This window comes from Heterodontus francisci, chromosome 1 (genome assembly GCF_036365525.1).
Source record: "Heterodontus francisci isolate sHetFra1 chromosome 1, sHetFra1.hap1, whole genome shotgun sequence".
NCBI lineage: Eukaryota > Metazoa > Chordata > Chondrichthyes > Heterodontiformes > Heterodontidae > Heterodontus > Heterodontus francisci.
Window position 1 is genome coordinate 274,146,460 of NC_090371.1, and position 20,520 is coordinate 274,166,979.

Below are 20,520 nucleotides of genomic sequence, written 5' to 3' on the forward strand. Positions count from 1 at the left end.
CAGAAGGTAAGACTGAAGTGTTTGCAATCATCTTCAGCCAGAAGTAGCAAGCATTCCACATGATATCAAGAAATGGCTGAGCACACTGGATACAGCAAAGGCTTTGGGTCCCGATAACATCCCAGCTGTAGTCCTGAAGACCTGTGCTCCAAAACTAGCCATGCCTCTAGCCAAGCTGTTCCAGTGCAGGTACAACACTGGCATCTACCCAGCAATGTGGAAAATTGCCTCAGTTATGTCCTGTCCACAAATAAAAGGACAAATCCAATCACGCCAGTTACTGCACCATCAATCTACACTTGAACATCAACAAAGTGATGGAAGGTTTCGTCAACAGTGCTATCAAGTGGCACTTACCAATAACCTGCTCACTGATGCTCAGTTTGGGTTCTGCCAGGGCCACTTGGCTCCAGATCTCATTACAGCCTTGGTCCAAACATGGACAAAAGAGCAGAATTCAACAGGGGAGGTGAGAGTGACTGCCCTTGACATCAAACCAGCATTTGATTGAATCAGGCATCAAGGAGCTCTTGTAAAACTGAAGTCAGTGGGAATCAGGGGGAAAACGTTTCACTGGTTGGAGTCATACCTAGCACAAAGGAAAATGGTTGTGGTTGTTGGAGGCCAATCATTTCAGCCCCAGGACATCACTGCAAGAGTACCTAAGGGTAGTGTCCTAGGTCCAACCATCTTCAGCTGCTTCATCAATGGCCATCCCTCATCATCAGGTCAGAATTAGGGATGTTCGCTGATAATTGTATGATGTTCAGTTCCATTCACAATTCCTCAAGTACTGAAGCAATCCGTGCATGCATGCAGCAAGACCTGGACAACATTCAGGCTCGGGCTGATAAGTGGCAAATAATGTTTATGCCACACCAGTGCTAGACAATGATCATCACCAACAAGAGAGAATCCAACTATCTCCCATTGACATTCAATGGCATTACTATCACTGAATTCCTCACCATCAACATCCTGGGGGTTACCATTGACCAGAAGCTTAACTGGACCAGCCATATAAATACCATGGCTACAAGAGCAGGTCAGAGGCTGGGAATTCTATGATGAGTGACTGACCTCCTGATTTCCAAAGCCTGTCCACCATCTACAAAGCAGAAGTCAGGAGTGTGATGGAATACTCTGCACCTTCCCAGATGGGTGCAGCTCCAACAACACTCAAGAAGTTCGACACCATCCAGGTCAAAGCAGCCCACTTGTTTGGCACCCCATCCACAAGTACTCACTCCCTCCACCACCGACGCACAGTGGCAGCAGTGCGTATCATCTACAAGATGCACTGCAGCAACTCGCCAAGGCTACTTCAACAGCATCTTCCAAACCTGCAACCTCTATCACTTAGTAGGACAAGGACAGCAGATGCATGGGAACACCACCATCTGCAAGTTCCCCTCCAAGTCACACAGCCTCCTCACTTGGAACTCTATCGCCATTCGTACACTGTCGCTGGGTCAAAAACCTGGAACTCCCTTCCTGACAGCACAGTGGGAGTCATGCACCACATGCTCACCACCATCTTCTCAAGGACAGTTAGGGATGGGAAATAAATCTGGCCTAGCCAGCACTGCCCACATCCCATGAATGAATAAAAAAATGTTGAATTGGTGAGATGCATGGCGATTTTATTTTCAGATGGTAATAGTTAGATCAGCAGTGTTTTCAGAAATGCTGTTTCTTTAATGTGGAAGAGAAATGAAGAAACGTGATAATGTGAATGTGGAATTGAGCTGATTCTGCAGGCTTGCTGGCTTTCACTCATACACTGCTGCTTCGCTCTGTTTCCATCCTGCAGGAGAGAAGAATAGGCCAGAGCTTAAATTAAAATCCTGCAGTTTCTTATCTGCTTCCCACATGAAGGCAAATCTGAGTTGAAAACCGTAAAATTAAGAGAAGATCGGGGATAGTTTAATTCAGCAAATCCATCAGTTCGGCTTCTAGTCTGTGTGACTGGAGGGAGGAACGGGGGTCAGAGAGACACTAATAGGGTGCAAGCTATCAATTTGCTTTTCACATCGAAGCATTTGTAGTTCCAGTAAGAGGGAGGTAGGGGTGGAAGAGCACTTGGCATTTAAAATGCTGATGGAATATCTCTGATGGTAGATCTGTGAGTGAATTTCATGTAGGATTTAGAAACCAACTCCCCAATCCTCCAGCACAGCGTGTTACAGACAACAGTGTTGTTGCTGATTTCTCATTGTTCTTAATTACGGACATAATTTAGATTGTTGTTTTATTTCTCACCACCCGTCCTCCTGTGGCTTCTGTGCTCCCTTCATTTTAGCCTCACGACCATGACTGAATAGGTTGTTGTAGAGTTCCCATTAATGTGCCTCAGTGATCCACCGACAGGCTGGGATTGCACTGAGCTCTTCTGGCCATTGCTGCAATGCATTTCCCTTCTAATTTCTCCTTTCATTTTTGTCTGAGGTGCAGGTGAGATATTAAACTGAGGCCCCAGTCTGTCCTCTTGGGTGGGTGTAAAAGATCCCATAGCAGTATGGAAAGAAGAGCAGGGGAGTTCTCCTCGGTGTCCTGGCCAAATTTATCCGTCAACCAACATCTAAAACAGATGATTTGGCCATTTATTTAATTGCTGTTTGTGGGATTTTGCTGTGCACCTATTGGCTGCTGCAATTCCTACATTATAACATTGGCGGCATTTCAAAAGTACTTCATTGAGTGAAAAGCACTTTGGGACGTCCTGCGGTCATGAAAGGCGCTACATAAATGCAAGGCTTTGTTTCTTTTCTTTCCAGTGTTCTGCCCTCAGCCTTGTATGGAATTCCTACCAAGTTCAATAAAGAGCTGTTGTGTAGAAATCCAATTTGCTGTGGTTTTCAGAACGTTGGGGTGTTAGCTGCAGTACAAGTTTTATGCCCAGATGGAAAGTTGGCAATCTACCCTGGGGTGTTGTAGATTGCTGGGGTATAGGGTTGGGGTGTTGTTGACTACTTTCTACTAATGGGTCTGGGACAAAACTGACAGAAGTGCAGGAGACAATTGCCCTGCTCCCCTCCTGGCTGCAGAAACAACATAACACGGGAGTTGGAAAATGGCTTGACTATTGGTGGGTACCAGGAACACATGTCTATAATCTAGGTTGACACTCCAGTCCAGTAGTGAAGGAGTGCTGCACTGTCGGAGGTGCCGTCTTTTGCATAAGATGTTAAACTGAGACCCCGTGGATGTAAAAGATCGCCTGGCACTATTTTGAACAACAGCAGGGAAATTCTGCCTGATGTTCTCACTAATATTTATTTCTCGGCCAACCTAACTAAAGCAGAATGTCAGGTCATTATCTCAATGCTGTGTTTGGGATCTTGCTGTGCCCAAATAGGCTGCTGCGTTTCCTACATTACAACAGTGACGGCACTTCAACAGTGATTCGGAAGCTTGGAAACGCTTTGGAACATCCTGAGGATGTGAAAGGCGCTATTACAAACACATTTTTGTTCTCTTTTTCTTTCTGTTTGCTTTCCAATTGGCATGAGAAGGTAGTGCTCCACGAGCATGGATGTGTCAGGTGACCAATGGCGGAAGCGGGGAGTAGGCCGCTTAGAAGCGAGAGGTCAAGAGGTCATGTGATGAAACCTAGAATACCAGAGTTGCTAACCCGAGAGTGTGTAAGAAGATTCAAAGCAAGCTCCACCCATTGAGTAAATAAGTCTCCACTGGACTTAACAATGGTCAGTTACAAATGGAAAGGGGATTATGTTCCATTAAACACCTTTCATGATGCTCTGTACATCAATATTCTCTGTGGTGTAAGTGATCTTGGGTATAAGACGCAGCCTTTAATAATAATTCTCTCTCGATAATGCCGTCATTAAGTAATGCACCTCTTGGTGTTACATGTTTTTTTGTATAGTTTCCAAACACAGCCTAAAAGAGAGGGTAAGTTGAATCTGCCTTAAGACATGATTCAAGCAATTCAATCACAGAGAGAGAGGAGAACCTCCGTATCTGGCATCAGTGTTTCTGATTTCTTTCACCAGTGCCTGCACCAGGTTTTTTCTATTAGAGTCGTCACAGTTTAATCACATGCATGATTACTATATATCGGTTATTTGCATATCGTCTCATTGCAGCAAGATGCTTCTATACATCTCCATGTTAAGGATTCCACTTCACCATCTACTGTAACTCCAAGATACAGACACATTTTGTTGTGTCCAGCAAATGGAGATCACAGAGAGCAAATTTCTATAATGCCACCACTGGCTGGGGAAAACTCTCAAAGTTTAGGATTTAAATGTTAAATATCAGGTCTCACACAGCCCCGAGACTTCTCCTGTCAGCTCATATCTATATAATTAAAAAGTCTTGCTTACAGCATGCCACACATTCGATATGCAGGCTAGCATATTTAACTGGTCGAAAGCAGAGAGAATCGAGTGTCATGCTTTTCTGATTGGCTGAAATAAAGAACTTCATGCCGATTCGCTGATCAGGAGAAATCCCAGAGAAACTCAACCAATTCAAGACCTGCAATTTGATCGCACTGTTTACTTTTCCCAATTGGTTCCAACCCAGCTTAGTAATATTCCATTTTACTAACGTTTATAATGCAGAAAACATGCAAAAAAAATAACTGGCACTCAAATCATTAAACTCAGCCAGAAAATGCATCATTTAATGTTCAAAGTTGTTTACTGCCGGTGGAAAATTATTACCCGAGGGAAGTCCACCAGCTCAGTGAAGGAGGTGAATCTGGAGAGATGGAGTGGGTAAGAAGTCAATGGAGCAATGGGCCAGGTTGTTTTCGAGGAACTTGGAGAAGCACTCCTGCCCGCAGAATTAAATGAAAACTGACTGCTCTTTGGCTAGATCGCCAGGTGATACTGTGCGGAGAACGCATTGTGCACCCTCGCCTAGTACCATCTTAAAATAGCAACACGGGGGGGTGGGCATTGTGTACATCACAGAACCCCGTTGTTTATATTGGTATGATCTGCCACCTAACCTAGGTGGGTGCTACAACCATCTGGCAATGGCCCCTTCCAAAGTTGGCATCGGCTGATGGCGAGCAGGAATGGGGCAGCATGATTTTCCCTACCCTTGTAGGAGCTCCCTCCCCATCACCCTGCTACTGCCCAGGGGTGCCGGTGACAATCTCCCTCCCCATCCCCCACAGTCAACCAATGAAAGAACAGAATCGTCCTTTCATGTCAGTCAGACAACGAAGTGTAACTGCAGTTCAACTGCCATCTTTCACTGCCAAGCACTTACAACGTTGATGAAGAGATTTTTTTTTAAAATTCATTCATGGGATGTGGGCATCACTGGCTATGCCAGCATTTATTGCCCATCCCTAATTGCCCTTGAGAAGGTGGTGGTGAGCTGCCTTCTTGAACCGCTGCAATCCTTTTGGGGTAGGTAGACCCACAGTGCTGTTAGGAAGGGAGTTCCAGGATTTTGACCCAGCGACAGTGAAGGAACGGCGATATAGTTCCAAGTCAGGATGGTGTGTGACTTGGAGGGGAACTTGCAGGTGGTGGTGTTCCCATGCATTTGCTGCCCTTGTCCTTCTAGTTGATAGAGGTCGCGGGTTTGGCAGGTGCTGTCTAAGGAGCCTTGGTGCACTGCTGCAGTGCATCTTGTAGATGGTACACACTGCTGCTACTGTGTGTCGGTGGTGGAGGGAGTGAATGTTTGTATATGGTGTGCCAATCAAGCGGGCTGCTTTGTCCTGGATGGTGTCGAGCTTCTTGAGTGTTGTTGGAGCTGCACCCATCCAGGCAAGTGAAGAGTATTCCATCACACTCCTGACGTGCCTTGTAGATGGTGGACAGGCTTTGGGGAGTCAGAAGGTGAGTTACTCGCCTCAGGGTTCCTAGCCTCTGACCTGCTCTTATAGCCACGGTATTTATATGGCTATTCCAGTTCAGTTTCTGGTCAATGGTAGCCCCTAGGATGTTGATAGTGGGGGATTCAGCGATGGTAATGCCGTTGAATGTCAAGGGGAGATGGTTAGATTCTCTCTTGTTGGAGATGGTCATTACCTGGCACTTGTGTGGCGCGAATGTTACTTGCCACTTATCAGCCCAAGCCTGGATATTGTCCAGGTCTTGCTGCATTTCTACACGGACTGCTTCAGTATCTGAGGAGTCACGAATGGTGCTGGACATTGTGCAATCATCAGCGAACATCCCCACTTCTGACCTTATGATTGAAGGAAGGTCATTGATGAAGCAGCTGAAGATGGTTGGGCCTAGGACACTACCCTGAGGAACTCCTGCAGTGATGTCCTGGAGCTCAGATGATTGACCTCCAACAACCACAACCATCTTCCTTTGCGCTAGGTATGACTCCAGCCAGCGGAGGGTTTTCCCCCTGATTCCCATTGACCTTAGTTTTGCTAGGGCCCCTTGATGCCATAATCGGTCAAATGCTGCCTTGATGTCAAGGGCAGTCACTCTCACCTCACCTCTTGAGTTCAGCTCTTTTGTCCATGTTTCAACCAAGGCTGTAATGAGGTCAGGAGCTGAGTGGCCCTGGCAGAAACAAAACTGAGCGTCACTGAGCAGGTTATTGCTAAGCAAGTGCTGCTTGATGGCACTGTTGATGACACCTTCCATCACTTTACTGATGACTGAGAGTAGGCTGATGGGGCGGTAATTGGCCGGGTTAGACTTGTCCTGCTTTTTGTGTACAGGACACACCTGGGCAATTTTCCACATTGCAGGGTAGATGCCAGTGTTGTAGCTGTACTGGAACAGCTTGGCTAGTTGCGCAGCAAGTTCTGGAGCACAGGTCTTCAGTACTATTGCCGGAATATTGTCAGGGCCCATAGCCTTTGCAGTATCCAGTGCCTTCAGTCGTTTCTCGATATCACGCAGAGTGAATCGAATTGGCTGAAGTCTGGCATCTATGGGGACTTCAGGAAGAGGCCGAGATGGATCATCAACTTGGCACTTCTGGCTGAAGATTGTTGCAAATGCTTCAGCCTTATCTTTCGCACTGATGTGCTGGGCTCCCCCATTAAGCGGCTCAGAAATCTTATACCTGGCACCTGCTTCCTCAGTGCGCTCGCAACTAGTTCCTTCCGGATTTAGGATGCTAACCTCCTGGTGGGACCCATTAATGAGCAATGATTGTATGTTTTGGTAAGGTAGGCAGGCCGGACCTGATTGAAGTTTCACAACCCACAGAATTTACAATAAAATAAAACTCTACGGGCACCAAAACCCACTTCCTCTAAAGAGATTGAGGCCTTGGCTGACTATGCGCAATATCACGGTATCACTTCCTGGCAAGGTCCTGTCGTTTTAATTAGTACAGTGCCATTGCAATGGTATTTAATGTTATTTTTCCACTTGAGAAATGTAGTCAAATATTGCCTCTTCAGTCACTGCTTTCCTATTCAGTGTCTCTGATTAGGCCTAATACTGCTCAGTAGAACCATCTATCTGACATACTTTCTTTGTCTGTAAAATAAAGGATTGGCTTTTAAATGTACTTCTGCATAAGTATTTCCAGATATATACAACAGGGTTATGTATACATTCAAAGTTTCCCCATCTTTCTGGGATTTTAAAATGAGGTTTGATTCTATATAAAGTGTAATATACTTCATGTAGTTGTGACCAAACTGATACTGTGTCATCATAAAACAGGGAAAGAACTTACATTTCTATAGTGCCTTTCATAACCTCAGCATGCCCCAAAGCACGTCACAGCCAATGAAGCCCTAGTGAATTGTACTCACTGTTGTCCAATGGGAACACACACCAGTCAGTTTGCACTTAGCAAGGCCCCACAAACAGCAAATGAGATGAATGGCCATTTAATCTGGTTTTGGGTGGTTGCTGAGGGGTACATATTGACTGGGATATCAGGAAACCTCACCTGCACCTCTTTGCTATAGTGTATAGGCATCTATATGTCCACCTGAGAAAGCAGACAGGGCCTGAGTTTGACACCACATCCAAAGAATAGCACCTCCAACAGTGCAGCACTCCCTCAGTATAGGCTTGGTTTTGTGCTCATAGCTCTGGAGAGGGACTTGAACCCAGAAGCTTGAACAGAGAAGCAAGAGTACTATCACTGAGCCGCAACTGACACTAGAATGAGGGAGCCTCTTTGGCCCATCTAGCTCATCTTTCCTTAGAAGCCTTTAATATCCTTATCACAGCAGCTCACTGCCTCTTATTTGACTCCAGTGTTTTCCCTTCACTACCCCATCACTTTTCTTTTTTGATTAATTGGCACGGATTGTTTATATGTACAGATTTACTAGCGATTGTGCTTAAAATGAACTGGTTTGTTCTTGGCACATAGCGGAGGTAGAATAAAACATTTTGAGCTGCGTTTCTTTGGCACTTCTGCTGGGAAAAGGTCAGGATCCCGGATTTGCCAGATCCCAACTTTAGTTGAAATGTGCCAGTCGACCTTACCATGTGAGAGAGGGTAGGGCTGGCATTGGTAACTTCCTATGCTGGATGTTCTTGCTTCACCAGCCCTGTAGTAACAGTCGAGGCCAGTAGCCTCATTTGATTCTAGTATCCTGGCTTCCAAAGGGATGTAAGTTGTGGGTTCAAGGGGAGGGTGGGGGGGGGGGTGGGTGCCTGAACCCCAATGTTTGCGGAAGGTTGGAGTCCCAAGTGCCCTGGTTAGTATTTAACCCTCAACCAAAGTCCTAAATATGGTCATTATCAAATTGCTGTTTGTGTGACCGTCCTGTGCGCAAATTGGCTGCTGTGATTCTTACATTACAGTGACTGCTCTTTAACAGTAATTCATTGGCTGTAAAGTGCTTTGGGATGTCCTGAGGTCATGGAAGGCACTACATAAATGCAAGTTCTTTCTTCTTTACTGAATGCCAGTGCAGGAGTACCATCACCTCAAGGATTTTGGCAGTTCAAGGAGGAAGCTCACCCCATCTTCTCAGAGCCAGTGTTGCCAGCATCACCCACATCCTGAGATCAAATAAAAGTCACTAATTGGAAATGGAATTGAATATCATGTGGTGTATACGTAAACTTACAAAAGAAGCTTTCCCACATTTGGCTCCAATTTATTGTTTGTGTGTCCACAGTTGTAGAGGCTTTTCAAGAACCTGAATTGTCGATATATTTGGATTTTTCTGATTGATGTATAAATATTGTGCAGCATTCTGAAAATAAGTCTGATAAACCTCAGGCAGGTGTATGACATGAGGTTCCTGAGAGTCTCGCAGGTCAAAAGCTTTCCTTGGCAGAGTCTTGTAGCACTTTTTTACTTTGACATTTTTACCGCATATCATAAATTGACCTCACGCTATCTGTGGTACAAACTGTGCCAGCCTGGAGATGGCCTGCACTAGATGGAACAAAAATACCCTTTGCTGACAAATATTTCGCATATGTATGATTGGGCTGGGGAAAACAGAGGGATACAGGTGTTTAAATGTGTAAAAGTGTGTTGAATAAGCTAATTGCAATCCAAGTAAATCTGAAGTGTATATTTTAATAATTTAATTTTGCTACAATAACAAAATTAAGCATGGCATTTGATTACTGTAGTATGAGGAGACAATTCAGTGTTAGTGTGTTAGAGGCTGGATTAAACCAGATGCACTCACAGCCACTGGTGCTTGTGAGGTTATTGCTTCCGTTTTCTGTTACTCTTTGCTCTCCTTTGATAGGACTTCTAACTTTTGCACACAATGAAGTCAAGGGGTGAGTGGGAGGAATTTTAACTGGGTAATGAAAATCAGGAAGGGCGTACAACAGGCAGCTCAATTGCTGCCGCCTGTGTTACACTATCCCCCCCAGGGTCAAAATTACCCCCCAAGGTCTCTACGACTAGAATGTTCATTCATGTCCCCATCCTTTTAACACTTTAATTCCACTCATGCTCAGCCCTAAATTAAGTCACGTTGTAAAGAAAATGTAAAATCCAGTAATGAGGAGCCTGCCGTGACATAGCAAGAGTTGGCCTTGAGCGGCCACTAGTGCCAACCCCTGAGCTTGCTGACCTCAGAGCGAGGTCATTGCAGGAGGCGGAGGTCAGAAGCTTCCCAATCATCAGGCAGGGAACATTGAGGGGACAATCACCCAGGCTACTCTCCTGGAACAAAGGGTCCAAACGGCAGCCGTTGAGTTTGGTGCTCGATAAATCTTCAGCCAGAATACCAAGAGGGTGAATAAAAGCAAAATACTGCGGATGCAGGAAATCTGAAATAAAAACAGAAAGTGCTGGAAATACTCAGCAGGTCAGGCAGCACCTGCGGAGAGAGAAACCGCGTTAACGTTTCAGTTCGGTGACCTTTCATCAGAACTGGTAAAGGTTGGAAATGAAATAGGTTTTAAGCAAGTGAAGCGGGGGTGGGGGGAAAAGAGAACAAAAGGGAAGGTGTGTGATAGGTCAGAGGGCAGGAGAGATTAACTGGCAAGGTTATGGATAGCGGCTGCCCATAGCAACACCTTTTATTTGAAGGAAGTGAGTGGTGTGGAAGGAGACCAAGAGGGTGAAATTGGTGCTGGCCGGTAAAGCAAAATGGACAAGAGAATCGGCTGATTTTCTTTGCCTTTGACTTGAATGGGGTGTAAAACAGGCTCCTGCATCTATCTTTAATTACCTTTCTTTTTTGGGAAATAATGGTACTCCTCACCTGAGGGAAACACCCCACCTTCTGTTTTGTAGCTCCTGATTCCTCTTGACATCTCAACAGTTTACTGCATGGACACGCTAACTTGTGTGTCATTCTCAGACAGTCGACATAAAAGACCGTGACAGAAAAAAAAAATTCTTTTGTTTCTCTTCCAGTCAAACAAGGTGCCTGTGGTGCAGCCGTGTCATGCAGTTCATCCCCTCACACCTCTCATCACCTACAGCGATGAGCACTTCGCGCCAGGATCGCACCCAACGCAAATCCCCACAGACATCAGCTCCAAGCGAGGTGAGGAATCTCATACATAGTGTTACTGAACCTGAACACAGGGGAACTGATACGTGAGTCATGTGCTTTCTTGTGTCATTTCCTAACTGAGTGATCAATAATGCTTAAAATGACATAGGAGCTTTCTCCATGCATTGCATTAATTCACAGCACACCAAATTTTCAAGCCTCAATTTATTGTGAATGAATTTGAGAGAGTGTCATAATAAACTTGTTGGCCCTTCCTAAAAAGAACACTGGCATTTCTCCAGAGTTTAAGAAAATGAAGGAAATGCAGCAATAATTGAGATTTGCTCTCGCTTCAAGGAATAACTTGAATGATACTGCACAGGAGGCTATTCATCCCAACATGCCTGTGCAGAATTATATTAACAATTTGATGAGGACCCTCCTAGCTGTGCACACTTCATGAAGTGTTTGCTCTCTTTTTAAAAAGTGGGGTAGATCTTGACTTTGTGCGATTGTGCAAAATTGGTTGGCTGTTAAAAGCCAATGGTAAAAATGTTGGGTGGAGATGTAGAATGGGCTGTTGGCTCACTATCACCAGTTTCACTCTATCACACAAAGTAATGCTGCGATTTGTTCTGGTCATCAACTGAGAGACTGTAACAAAAAGAGTCATCACAATCCATTAGAGGACATGGTTATAGCTCCAGAAAGAAATTGGCTGAAGCCAGTGTATCTTAAATAGTCATTTCCTCAGTGCAATTCTTTGTTTACACTGCAATAATGCAAGGTGAATGGGACACAACTCTTGCCTATTGTGCACTATGCAGCTGAGCAAACAGAGAGACAGTGCTACCATCGCAGAAAGAGAGAAAGGAAGGACTGTTTACACATTGCGCGCAGAGACTAAATAATGAGCAGGATTGCCTTTTTGTTTATTTTGCTTGTGTGTGTGAGTGAATAAGTGTGTGATTGTGTGAGTGTGTGTTTGAGTGTATGTATCATTGTGTGATTGTGTGTGTGTGTGTGTTTGTGTTTGGATATATTTCTGTGTATGTCGGAGCGTGTGTACGTTAGTGTGTGTGTTTGAGTGTGTGTCTATATGTGATTGTGTATGAGTGTGTCTGTGTATTTGGGTTTGTGTGTGTGAGTGTGTATATGTGAGCGTGTGTGTTAGTGTTGGTGTGTATGTGTAAGCATATGTGAGAAAGTGATTTTCTTATTCTTTCATGGGATGTGGACGTTGCTTGCAAGGCCAGCATTTGTTGCCCTTACCTAATTGCCCTCGAGAAGGTGGTGGCGAGCCGCCTTCTTGAACTGCTGCAGTCCATGTGGCGTACAGACACCCACAGTGCTGTTTGGAGGGTTGTTAAAGAGTGTGTGTGTAGAAATAGAGAGACATAATTATACTGATGCAGGATATCTAATGGCTGATGGCTGTGTGAGTTACTACACCACCGAATGTGGTACTGACTCAGATAGGTCATGGTAGTCCCAGGTTTGAGTCCTTTCTTTCTGAGTTAGCTGTTCTCAACTGAGGTTGTAGTAGGATGCTATAGCTGGCCAAGGGATAGATGGGAGGAATTCAGCCATGATTCTCAGCCTTGATTGTTATCTAGTGTCTTGTCATGGAGTGCTCTCCTGGGGACCATGAGTCGACAGAATTGGGGTTGCATATGCTGCTTCCCATTGTCCAACAGCTGGGCACAAACAGGGAGATTGGACATTGGTTGAAATGTTGGAGAACTGCTGGCATCTGTGGAATTGTATGAGTCAGTGGCTTAAGCAGGAGAGGGATCAGGGGAAAAGAAATTATACCAAGCTTGCAGACTAGGCTGCCCGAGGTGGGAGTAAAAGCGGAGAAGGGTATGAATTTTTGGGAGATAGGGCTACTGATGGATAAGGAGTCAGTGAGCCTTGGGACTAGGCTGCTGGATGACAATCCTGTATAGTCCTCTTTACCTAAGGAAATTGGAACATATGGGGCAGTGGGAGAGAGCCATGCTTGTCTTCTTCCCCTACCCTGCTCAACAAAGGTTCCCACATCCCTCCTCATTTCCACCCATCACCCCATCTCACTCAGTCAAAACCTGGAGCACCGATAAAGGCTGATCCTTGGTTGATACAAAAAGATCTGCTCTCTGTTCAATCAGAGAGCAGCTTTTTCCAGTGCTCAGAAGTTTTGAAGCATTCAAGTGCTTGAGGACAAGAAAAGAACTGGGAGGGGTTCATTAGAATGATTCGAAGGAGCTTATGAACAGCACTAAGCCCAGAGGCTACATCTTGGGTGATGCAACTTCATGCACTGCCCTGCCAAGCATACACCTGGGGGCAACAAAAATACAGCAAAACAGCTAGGGCCAATTTCAGGAAAAGTGGGAAATTGCCAATCTTGGAATACTAGTTGGACATGTGGTAATGACCAGATTATCTGTTTTACTGGTGTTGGTTGAGGGATAAATATTGGCTAGGACACTAGGGAGAACGACCTGGCTGTACTTCAGAATAGTGCCGTGGGATTTTTTACATTCACCTGAGAGGACAACTAGGCCTTGATTTATCTGAAAGACGGCACCTCCGACTGTGCAGCACTGCACTGGCATGTCAGCCTAAATTATCGTCTCAAGTCTTTAGAGTGGGATTTTAAGCCACAATCTTCTGACTCAGAGGGGGGAGTGCTACCACTGAGCACAGCTGGCACTGAATAAATTGGAAGACCACCCTTCCTCCCACACCCCCACATTTACCTCTCAGTGAAGCATGGGGAGGTCTCGTGACTATTAGGAACGTAGAAACATAGGAAATAGGAGCAGCAGTCGGCCATTCAGCCCCTTGAGCCTGCTCCGCTATTCAACAAAATCATGGCTGCTTTTCTACCTCAACACCATTTTCTGCACCATCCACCTATCTCTTGATATCTTTAATATCTGGAAATCTATCGATCTCTGCCTTGAACAAACTCAATTACTGAGCCTCCACAGCCCTCTGGGGTAGAGAATTCCAAAGGTTCACTACCCTCTGAGTGAAGAAATTCCTCCTCATCTCAGTCCAAAATGGCCCAGCTCTCAGTCAGAGACTATGTCCCCTGGTTCTAGACCCCCTAGCCAGGGGAAACATCCTTCCTGCGTCTACCCTGTTGAACCCTGTAAGAATTTTGTATACTTCAATAAAATTACCTCTCATTCTTCTAAACTCTCGAGAATACAGGCCCTGTCTTCTCAATCTCTCCTCACAGGATGATCGACCATCCCAGGGATCAGTCTGGTGAACCTTTATTGCACTCCCTCTATGGCAAGTGTAGCCTTCCTTAGGTAAGGAGACCAAAACTGTACACAATGCTCCAGGTGCGGTCTCACCAAGGCTTTATACAGTTGCAGCAAGACATCTTTACTCCTGTACTCAAATCCTCCTGCAATAAAGGCCAATATATCATTTGCCTTCCTAATTGCTTGCTGCAGCTGCATGTTAGCTTTCAGTGACTTATGAACAAGGACACCCAGATCACTTTGGACATCAATGCTTCCCAATCTCTCACCATTTATAAGAAATAACCTGAATTTCTGTTTTTCCTACCAAAGTGGATAACTTCACATTTTCCACATTATCTTTCATCTGCCATGTTCTTACTCACTCACTTAGCCTGTCTAAATGCCCTTGAAGCCTCTTTGCATCCTCCTTACACCTCACATTCCCCTAATTTTGTGTCATCAGCAAATATTACGTTTGGTCCCCACATCCAAATCATTGGTATAGATTGTGAATAGCTGGGGCCCAAGCACTGATCCTTGCGGTATACCACTGGTCACAGCCTGCCAACCTGAGAATCACCCGTTTATTCCTTCTCTCTGTTTTTTGTCCGTTAACCAATTCTCATTCTATGCCAGTATATTACCCCCAATCCCATGTGCTTTAATTTTGCTTACTAACCTGTGTGGGATCTTATCGAAAGCTTTCTGAAAATCCAAATACACCACATCCACTGGTTCCCCCTTATCTATTCTGCTAGTTACATTCCCAAAAACCCCTAACAAGTTTGTCAAACATGCTTTCCCTTTCATAAATCCATGATGACTCTGCCCAATCCTACCATTATTTTCCAAGTGCCCAGTTATCATGTCCTTTATAATAGATTCTAGCATTTTCCCTACTTCTGATGTCAGGCTAACAGGTTTGTAGTTCCCCATTTTCACTCTCCCTCCGTTCTTAAATAGTGAGGTTACAGTTGCTACCTTCCAATCTGCAGGAACCTTTCCAGAATCTATAGAATCTTGGAAGACAAGCACCAATGCATCCATTATCTCTACAGCCACTTCTTTTAACATTCTGGGATGTAGATCATCAGGTCTGGGGATGTGTCAACTTTCAGTCCCATTAATTTCTCCAGTACTACTTTTTTTACTAATACTAATTTCTTTCAGTTCCTCATTCTCACTAGACCCTTGGTTCTCTAGTATTCCTGGGAAATGTTTTTGTACCTTCCTCCGTGAAGAAAGACACAAAGTATTTGTTTAGTTTCTCTGCCATTTCCTTATTCCCCATTATAAATTCTCCTGTCTCTGCCTGCAGTGGGCCCACACTTGTCTTTGCTAATCTTTTCCTTTTAGCATAACTATAGAAGCTTTTACAGTCCGTTTTTATGTTTCTCGCTCGTTTACTTTTATATTCTATTTTCTCTTTCTTTCTCAGTTTCTTGGTATTAATTAGCATGGAGCTATGGTACTGTTACTACACTCAGTCGTGACAGTATGCAAACAAAAACAGCCTTTAAGTTGCAGAGACTTATGACGGGTGATAACGTTACATCAGCCCTGTCTCCCTTAATCTCAATTAGTTCTGGAACCAGAGTGTTTGCTTTCCCTGGCTATTGACCAGATTGCAACCCTGCATCATCAGGCTAACCATTTGTTCCTGGTATTTGCAGCTTGTCCTACATTGGGTTACTTATATCAAGATTAAAAAGTTGCCCAGGTCATTTGGTTCAGTGTACAGTGAGGAGCGATGTATTGGTGCAGTGTAACATCCCATTTATCAAGAGGTCTGCTTTTGGTTACAGCTCTGAGATAATGCAGTGTCAGCAATTGCCCGATGGGCCATGTATGTCTGTGTTCTGGGGACAGGAAATTTAATGTGAAAAAGCCAGTCTGCATTTTACAGAGTTAGCAGAGACATCCGGAGGGGATGCATTCAGGTACACCATAGAATGCAGAGGTCTATTTGGGATTAAAACCCTGTTTTAATCCTGCCAGGCACTTCTGAAAGCTGTAGGGCTTCATGTTTGCGGGTTGTCAGTTGAGAGAGTTCTCCCGGCACAGCTTTGGATGTTAAATACTACACATGCAAAACTATTTGACCTTGAAGCCCTGAGGAATCAGCTTGATGAAGAGCTTAGTATGAGCTGGAGTGACAATCGTGAGGCAAATGAATCATATCAAGTGTTAGCATTAAGGGGCTGAAAATGATTCTTAATTAACTGCTGATCCTGTAAAGTTGCAGATGCTGGAAAACCCTGTGTCTTGAGAGAGATAGCTGACAACTGGCCTTGTCATGTTTTGTAGCCACAGTGTATTCCTTTCTGTACATCAGGGAACCCTGAGCGCAGAGAGCTGCAAAAATATGTTCTGCAAACCTTGGAAGTTGAAATTGTTCACTTTGATTCACAGGACTTCGTTTGGGGGGGGGGGGGGAGAGCGGGGAGGGGGGGGGCGGTGTGCGGGGGGTGGGGGATGTTCACAGTAATAACCAACAATAGATTCAATTCAACATTTAAAATACCACTGTTATCGTTTTTATTGGCCTCCTGTGGTTTTTCTTTTCAAGCCAGTGTAATAAACTGTGCAACATTTTAATTCCAGTTTCTTTAGGGAATAGTCAGCAAAGGAGCTGATACAAGGAATAGAGAATTAGAGTGTTTTTTTACTTCCATTCAGCACACTTCACTGCGCCAAAACTTTTAAACCCAGAATGATGCACGCTTTTTAAATGAGCTGCCGTACTCATTAGTGAAGATTAACAAATCAGATCTATCAAGAAGAAAATTGAAGCAAACTACAGCCTATGAAACTCCAGTTAGGATTCTGTGACTCCAGAGAAGAATGGCTTTGGTTTCCTTCTTGACTCTTTCGGAACATAGGAACAGGAGGAAGCCATTTATACCCCTTGAGCCTGTTCCAACATTCAATGAGATCATGGATGAACTGTGATCTAACTCTATAAACCCGCCTCTGCCCCATATCCCTTAACACTTTTGGTTAGCAAAAATCTATCACCCTCAGCTTTAAAATTAACAACTGATCTAGCTTCAAACTTCTACCAGCCTTTCTGTGTAGAAGTGTTTTCTAATTCCACTCCTGAAAGGTCTGGCTCTAATTTTTAGACTATGTCCCGAGTCCTAAATTCTCCATCTTGCGGAAATAGTTTCTCTCTATCTACCCTATCTGTTCCCCTTAATATATTGAAAACTTTGATCAAAACACCCCTTTAACCGTTGAAATTCCAGGGAATACAACCCTAGTTTGTGTAATCGCTCCTCGTAATTTAACCCTTGGAGCCCAGGTATTATTCTGTTAATTCTACTCTGCACTCCCTCCAAAGCCAATATATCCTTCCTCTGCTGTTATGTTTTCACTGATGAGCATATTCTGTTGTATCAACTCTTAAAAGATGTCTTGTCAGAAAAGCTTAAAGGATTATATTCAATTTTTATCATTTCTTGAAATCTGTTTAAAGCTGCCGCTCCCCATAAATAATTTTTCACAGAAATTAGCATCTCTGCCAGGAAACACACCTGCGTAAGATCCATAATTCCAAGTGAAATACAGATTAGGAGTTACTTGCCTTTTAAAGTAACGATCGATAACCAGAAAAGCCCTAAAACCTGGTACTGACTGCCCAACGGGCAGATTCTATACTCTGTTGATCCACCCTAATGATTGGGAGCAGCCGCAAGGCTGCTGCTTAATGAAGGTTCGGTTTTGAGCCATTTTTAGAAAAATTTTGTGGTGACCATTTTTTGGTTGGGGTTGGTGAGAGAGAAGAGTTTGAATGGTTATAGCGTCGTTCCTAAGTGGCACAACAGTGCATTTCAAAGAAACTTACAGCAGTGCATGAAGCTTACCAGCCACTTTAACACAAGGAGAAGGCTTTAGGTCACTTGTCCCAAGAACCCTTCTTTGGCTCGGTGTCCACTTTTGTCAAGGAAGTGTTTGAAACGTGTTATTACGTTAAAGGCAAGCTTTTGTTGAGAACTTGCTTTTAATGTTACTCTTTGTATTTAAATAATGTTGTAGATTTTTATTTTAAATAATTTGAGTGAGACAGTTAGAAGCAAAACAGACACCTGGGCAAACTGATAGTCAATGAGACGGATTTTGAATAGTTTGAAGGAGATTTAATTTGATAGATAACTACATCCTGAACTACTTTTCATGGGTTATCCCATAATACTCAAGAGATTTCATTCTTGCAGGGTGCTGGGAGGCTCTTCGAACTGAAATCCGAAAAATTGATGATTCATCAGCAGAACAACAAAAACTTATATTTATATAGCGCCTTTAATGTAGTGAAATGTCCCAAGGCGCATTACAGGAGCATTATAAAACAAAATATGACACCAAGCCACATAAGGAGGTATTAGGTCAGATGATCAAAAGCTTGTTTAAAGAGGTGCGTTTTTAGGAGTGTCTTAAAGGAGGAACACGAGGCAGAGAGGTGTAAGGAGGATGTTCCTGAACTTGGCAACCAATGATGGAGCAATTAAAATTGGGGATGCTCAAGAGGTCAGAATTAGATGAGTGCAGATACCTCGGAGGGTTGTGGTGCTGGTGGAGATTACAGAGATGGGGCATTGGCGAGGCCAGGGAGGGATTTGAAAACAAGGATGAGAAATTAAAATCAAGACATTGCTTGATCAAGGCGAAAAGACAATAATCACATTCAGCCCTTCTCATGAGGGAAGAATAATTATCTTAAAAATCTTAAGTGATATTGATTCTTGTTCTCTCATTCAGATGTAAGCAGAGGTTATTGTCAAATGGGGAATAGTAAATGAATTTACCTCATTTAAAGATGAAACTTCAAAGGAACTGCTTCATTATTAATATATTTTTTTAATTATATCGTCCATTTCCTAAACAAGGCTAGTAAGAAAAACATTTGACCAGATTTAATTTCTGAGGTAAATTATGACTTAATTTATCCTAATCAAGTTGAAACACAAGCAATGTCATTGATCTTGAGTATATAATGGTTATATTCAGTGCCGTTGAGGTTGTGCTTTTAAAAAAACAAGTTAAAAAGGTAATTTCTGATTATTTCTTGTCTAATGCACATCCTATTCATTCTTGCTTAATTGTGTTGAAATGACTTATGGAAATCTAATATGCTTGTGTTTTGTTCTCACCTGAACCCCTGCTCCCTCCCCTCAGGCATGCACAGACACCCCCCAGGTCCTGATATCCCCTCCTTCTATCCCCTGTCTCCAGGTGCTGTTGGACAGCTCACGCCTCCTCTTAACTGGTAAGCCCTTGGTTTCCTTTGAACTTACGCAAGTCGGCTGCAAGACTCTCTCTTTTTAAGCTGTTTCAAGACTTTGAAATTGACACTGCATCGTAACTGGTGTAAGACTTTCATTGCTAAATTTAGAGAGAAAGAAATTGTAGCTGGTTATCAACTCTGTAATTTCTCATTAGCACTAAGTAAATATTCAAGACATCCTAGATAGTGTCAAAAAGCATCCCAGGTAGCACTGCAACAGGCGCAATTGTAGCCAAGAACATAAAGATTACAACAGACATCCCAGGACTCCCCAGTGCCTTTGTACTGCTTGGTGTCGTGAGCCATATAAACTAGGACGTTTGGTCCTCTGTCTTTGTTCTGATAGCGCAAGCAGTTCACTGTCAGTTTTAGGTTGTTATCTGGCCCCTTAATCATGCTTTGTAATCTATTCTCGGGCATCCATTTTTGACCATTTAATTGTGCATCTACATCCTGTTTGAAGTTGAAAGTAAGCACAGCCAAAAATATCAGTTTGAATTTGCAGCATTGGCATAGGACTGCAGTACCTCACCAGTGTGTTAGACGTGAAAGTACAAGTCACAGCCTTTTAACTGCATGAAGCTATGGTTTGTTCAGCAAGGTGACTGATGAGAGTTGCACGATGATGCCTTGACAACCAAGGTTTCTAACATTGAAGCACCTTAAATGAGACCTGGGCTGAAACATATTTTCCCGATCAAATACATTTATGTTGATTGCAATTAGTGTGTGTACTAATTAAAACACAGACAGCCTTCTTATTATCCTGCTTTATTGAAGTGCAAATAATTTATTTAGTACAGACTGTTACAAAGCTGGACTATAATGTCTGATGATTTGGCTTTACTGTAATGATTTCAGTGTTTGATTTGGCAGCAGATTATGATTGAGTTTTGTGTACTGTCTAAGCAAAATAGTCATTTTTCTGAATGGCTTTGTTAACTATCGAAACAGGCCCAAAAATTTCTTCTTCCAACCAAAAAAACTTGTAATTAATGCTTAATTTCATTCATTGCTTTATACTTTGTTTTTAAAATAGAGGATAAAAACTTAACATTTGAAACTCATGTGTGAATATGCAGCTAAACAAGCCACTATGCTGTAACTTTGATATGGACACTAACTTTTATCAAAGAGAG

The 20,520-nt window shown here is 43.5% G+C and overlaps 1 protein-coding gene across 14 annotated transcripts in view; it reads left to right on the top strand.

Annotated features, from left to right (window-relative positions):
- Nucleotides 1–20,520, top strand: part of lef1 (lymphoid enhancer-binding factor 1) — a 156,032-nt gene that overhangs the window by 63,330 nt on the left and 72,182 nt on the right. For all 14 annotated transcript variants that reach the window (XM_068045372.1, XM_068045353.1, XM_068045383.1 and 11 more), the window contains exons 4-5: nucleotides 10,771–10,903; nucleotides 19,273–19,363. In XM_068045372.1, coding sequence (XP_067901473.1) covers nucleotides 10,771–10,903; nucleotides 19,273–19,363 — 224 coding nt within the window. The remainder of the gene's footprint in view (nucleotides 1–10,770; nucleotides 10,904–19,272; nucleotides 19,364–20,520) is intronic.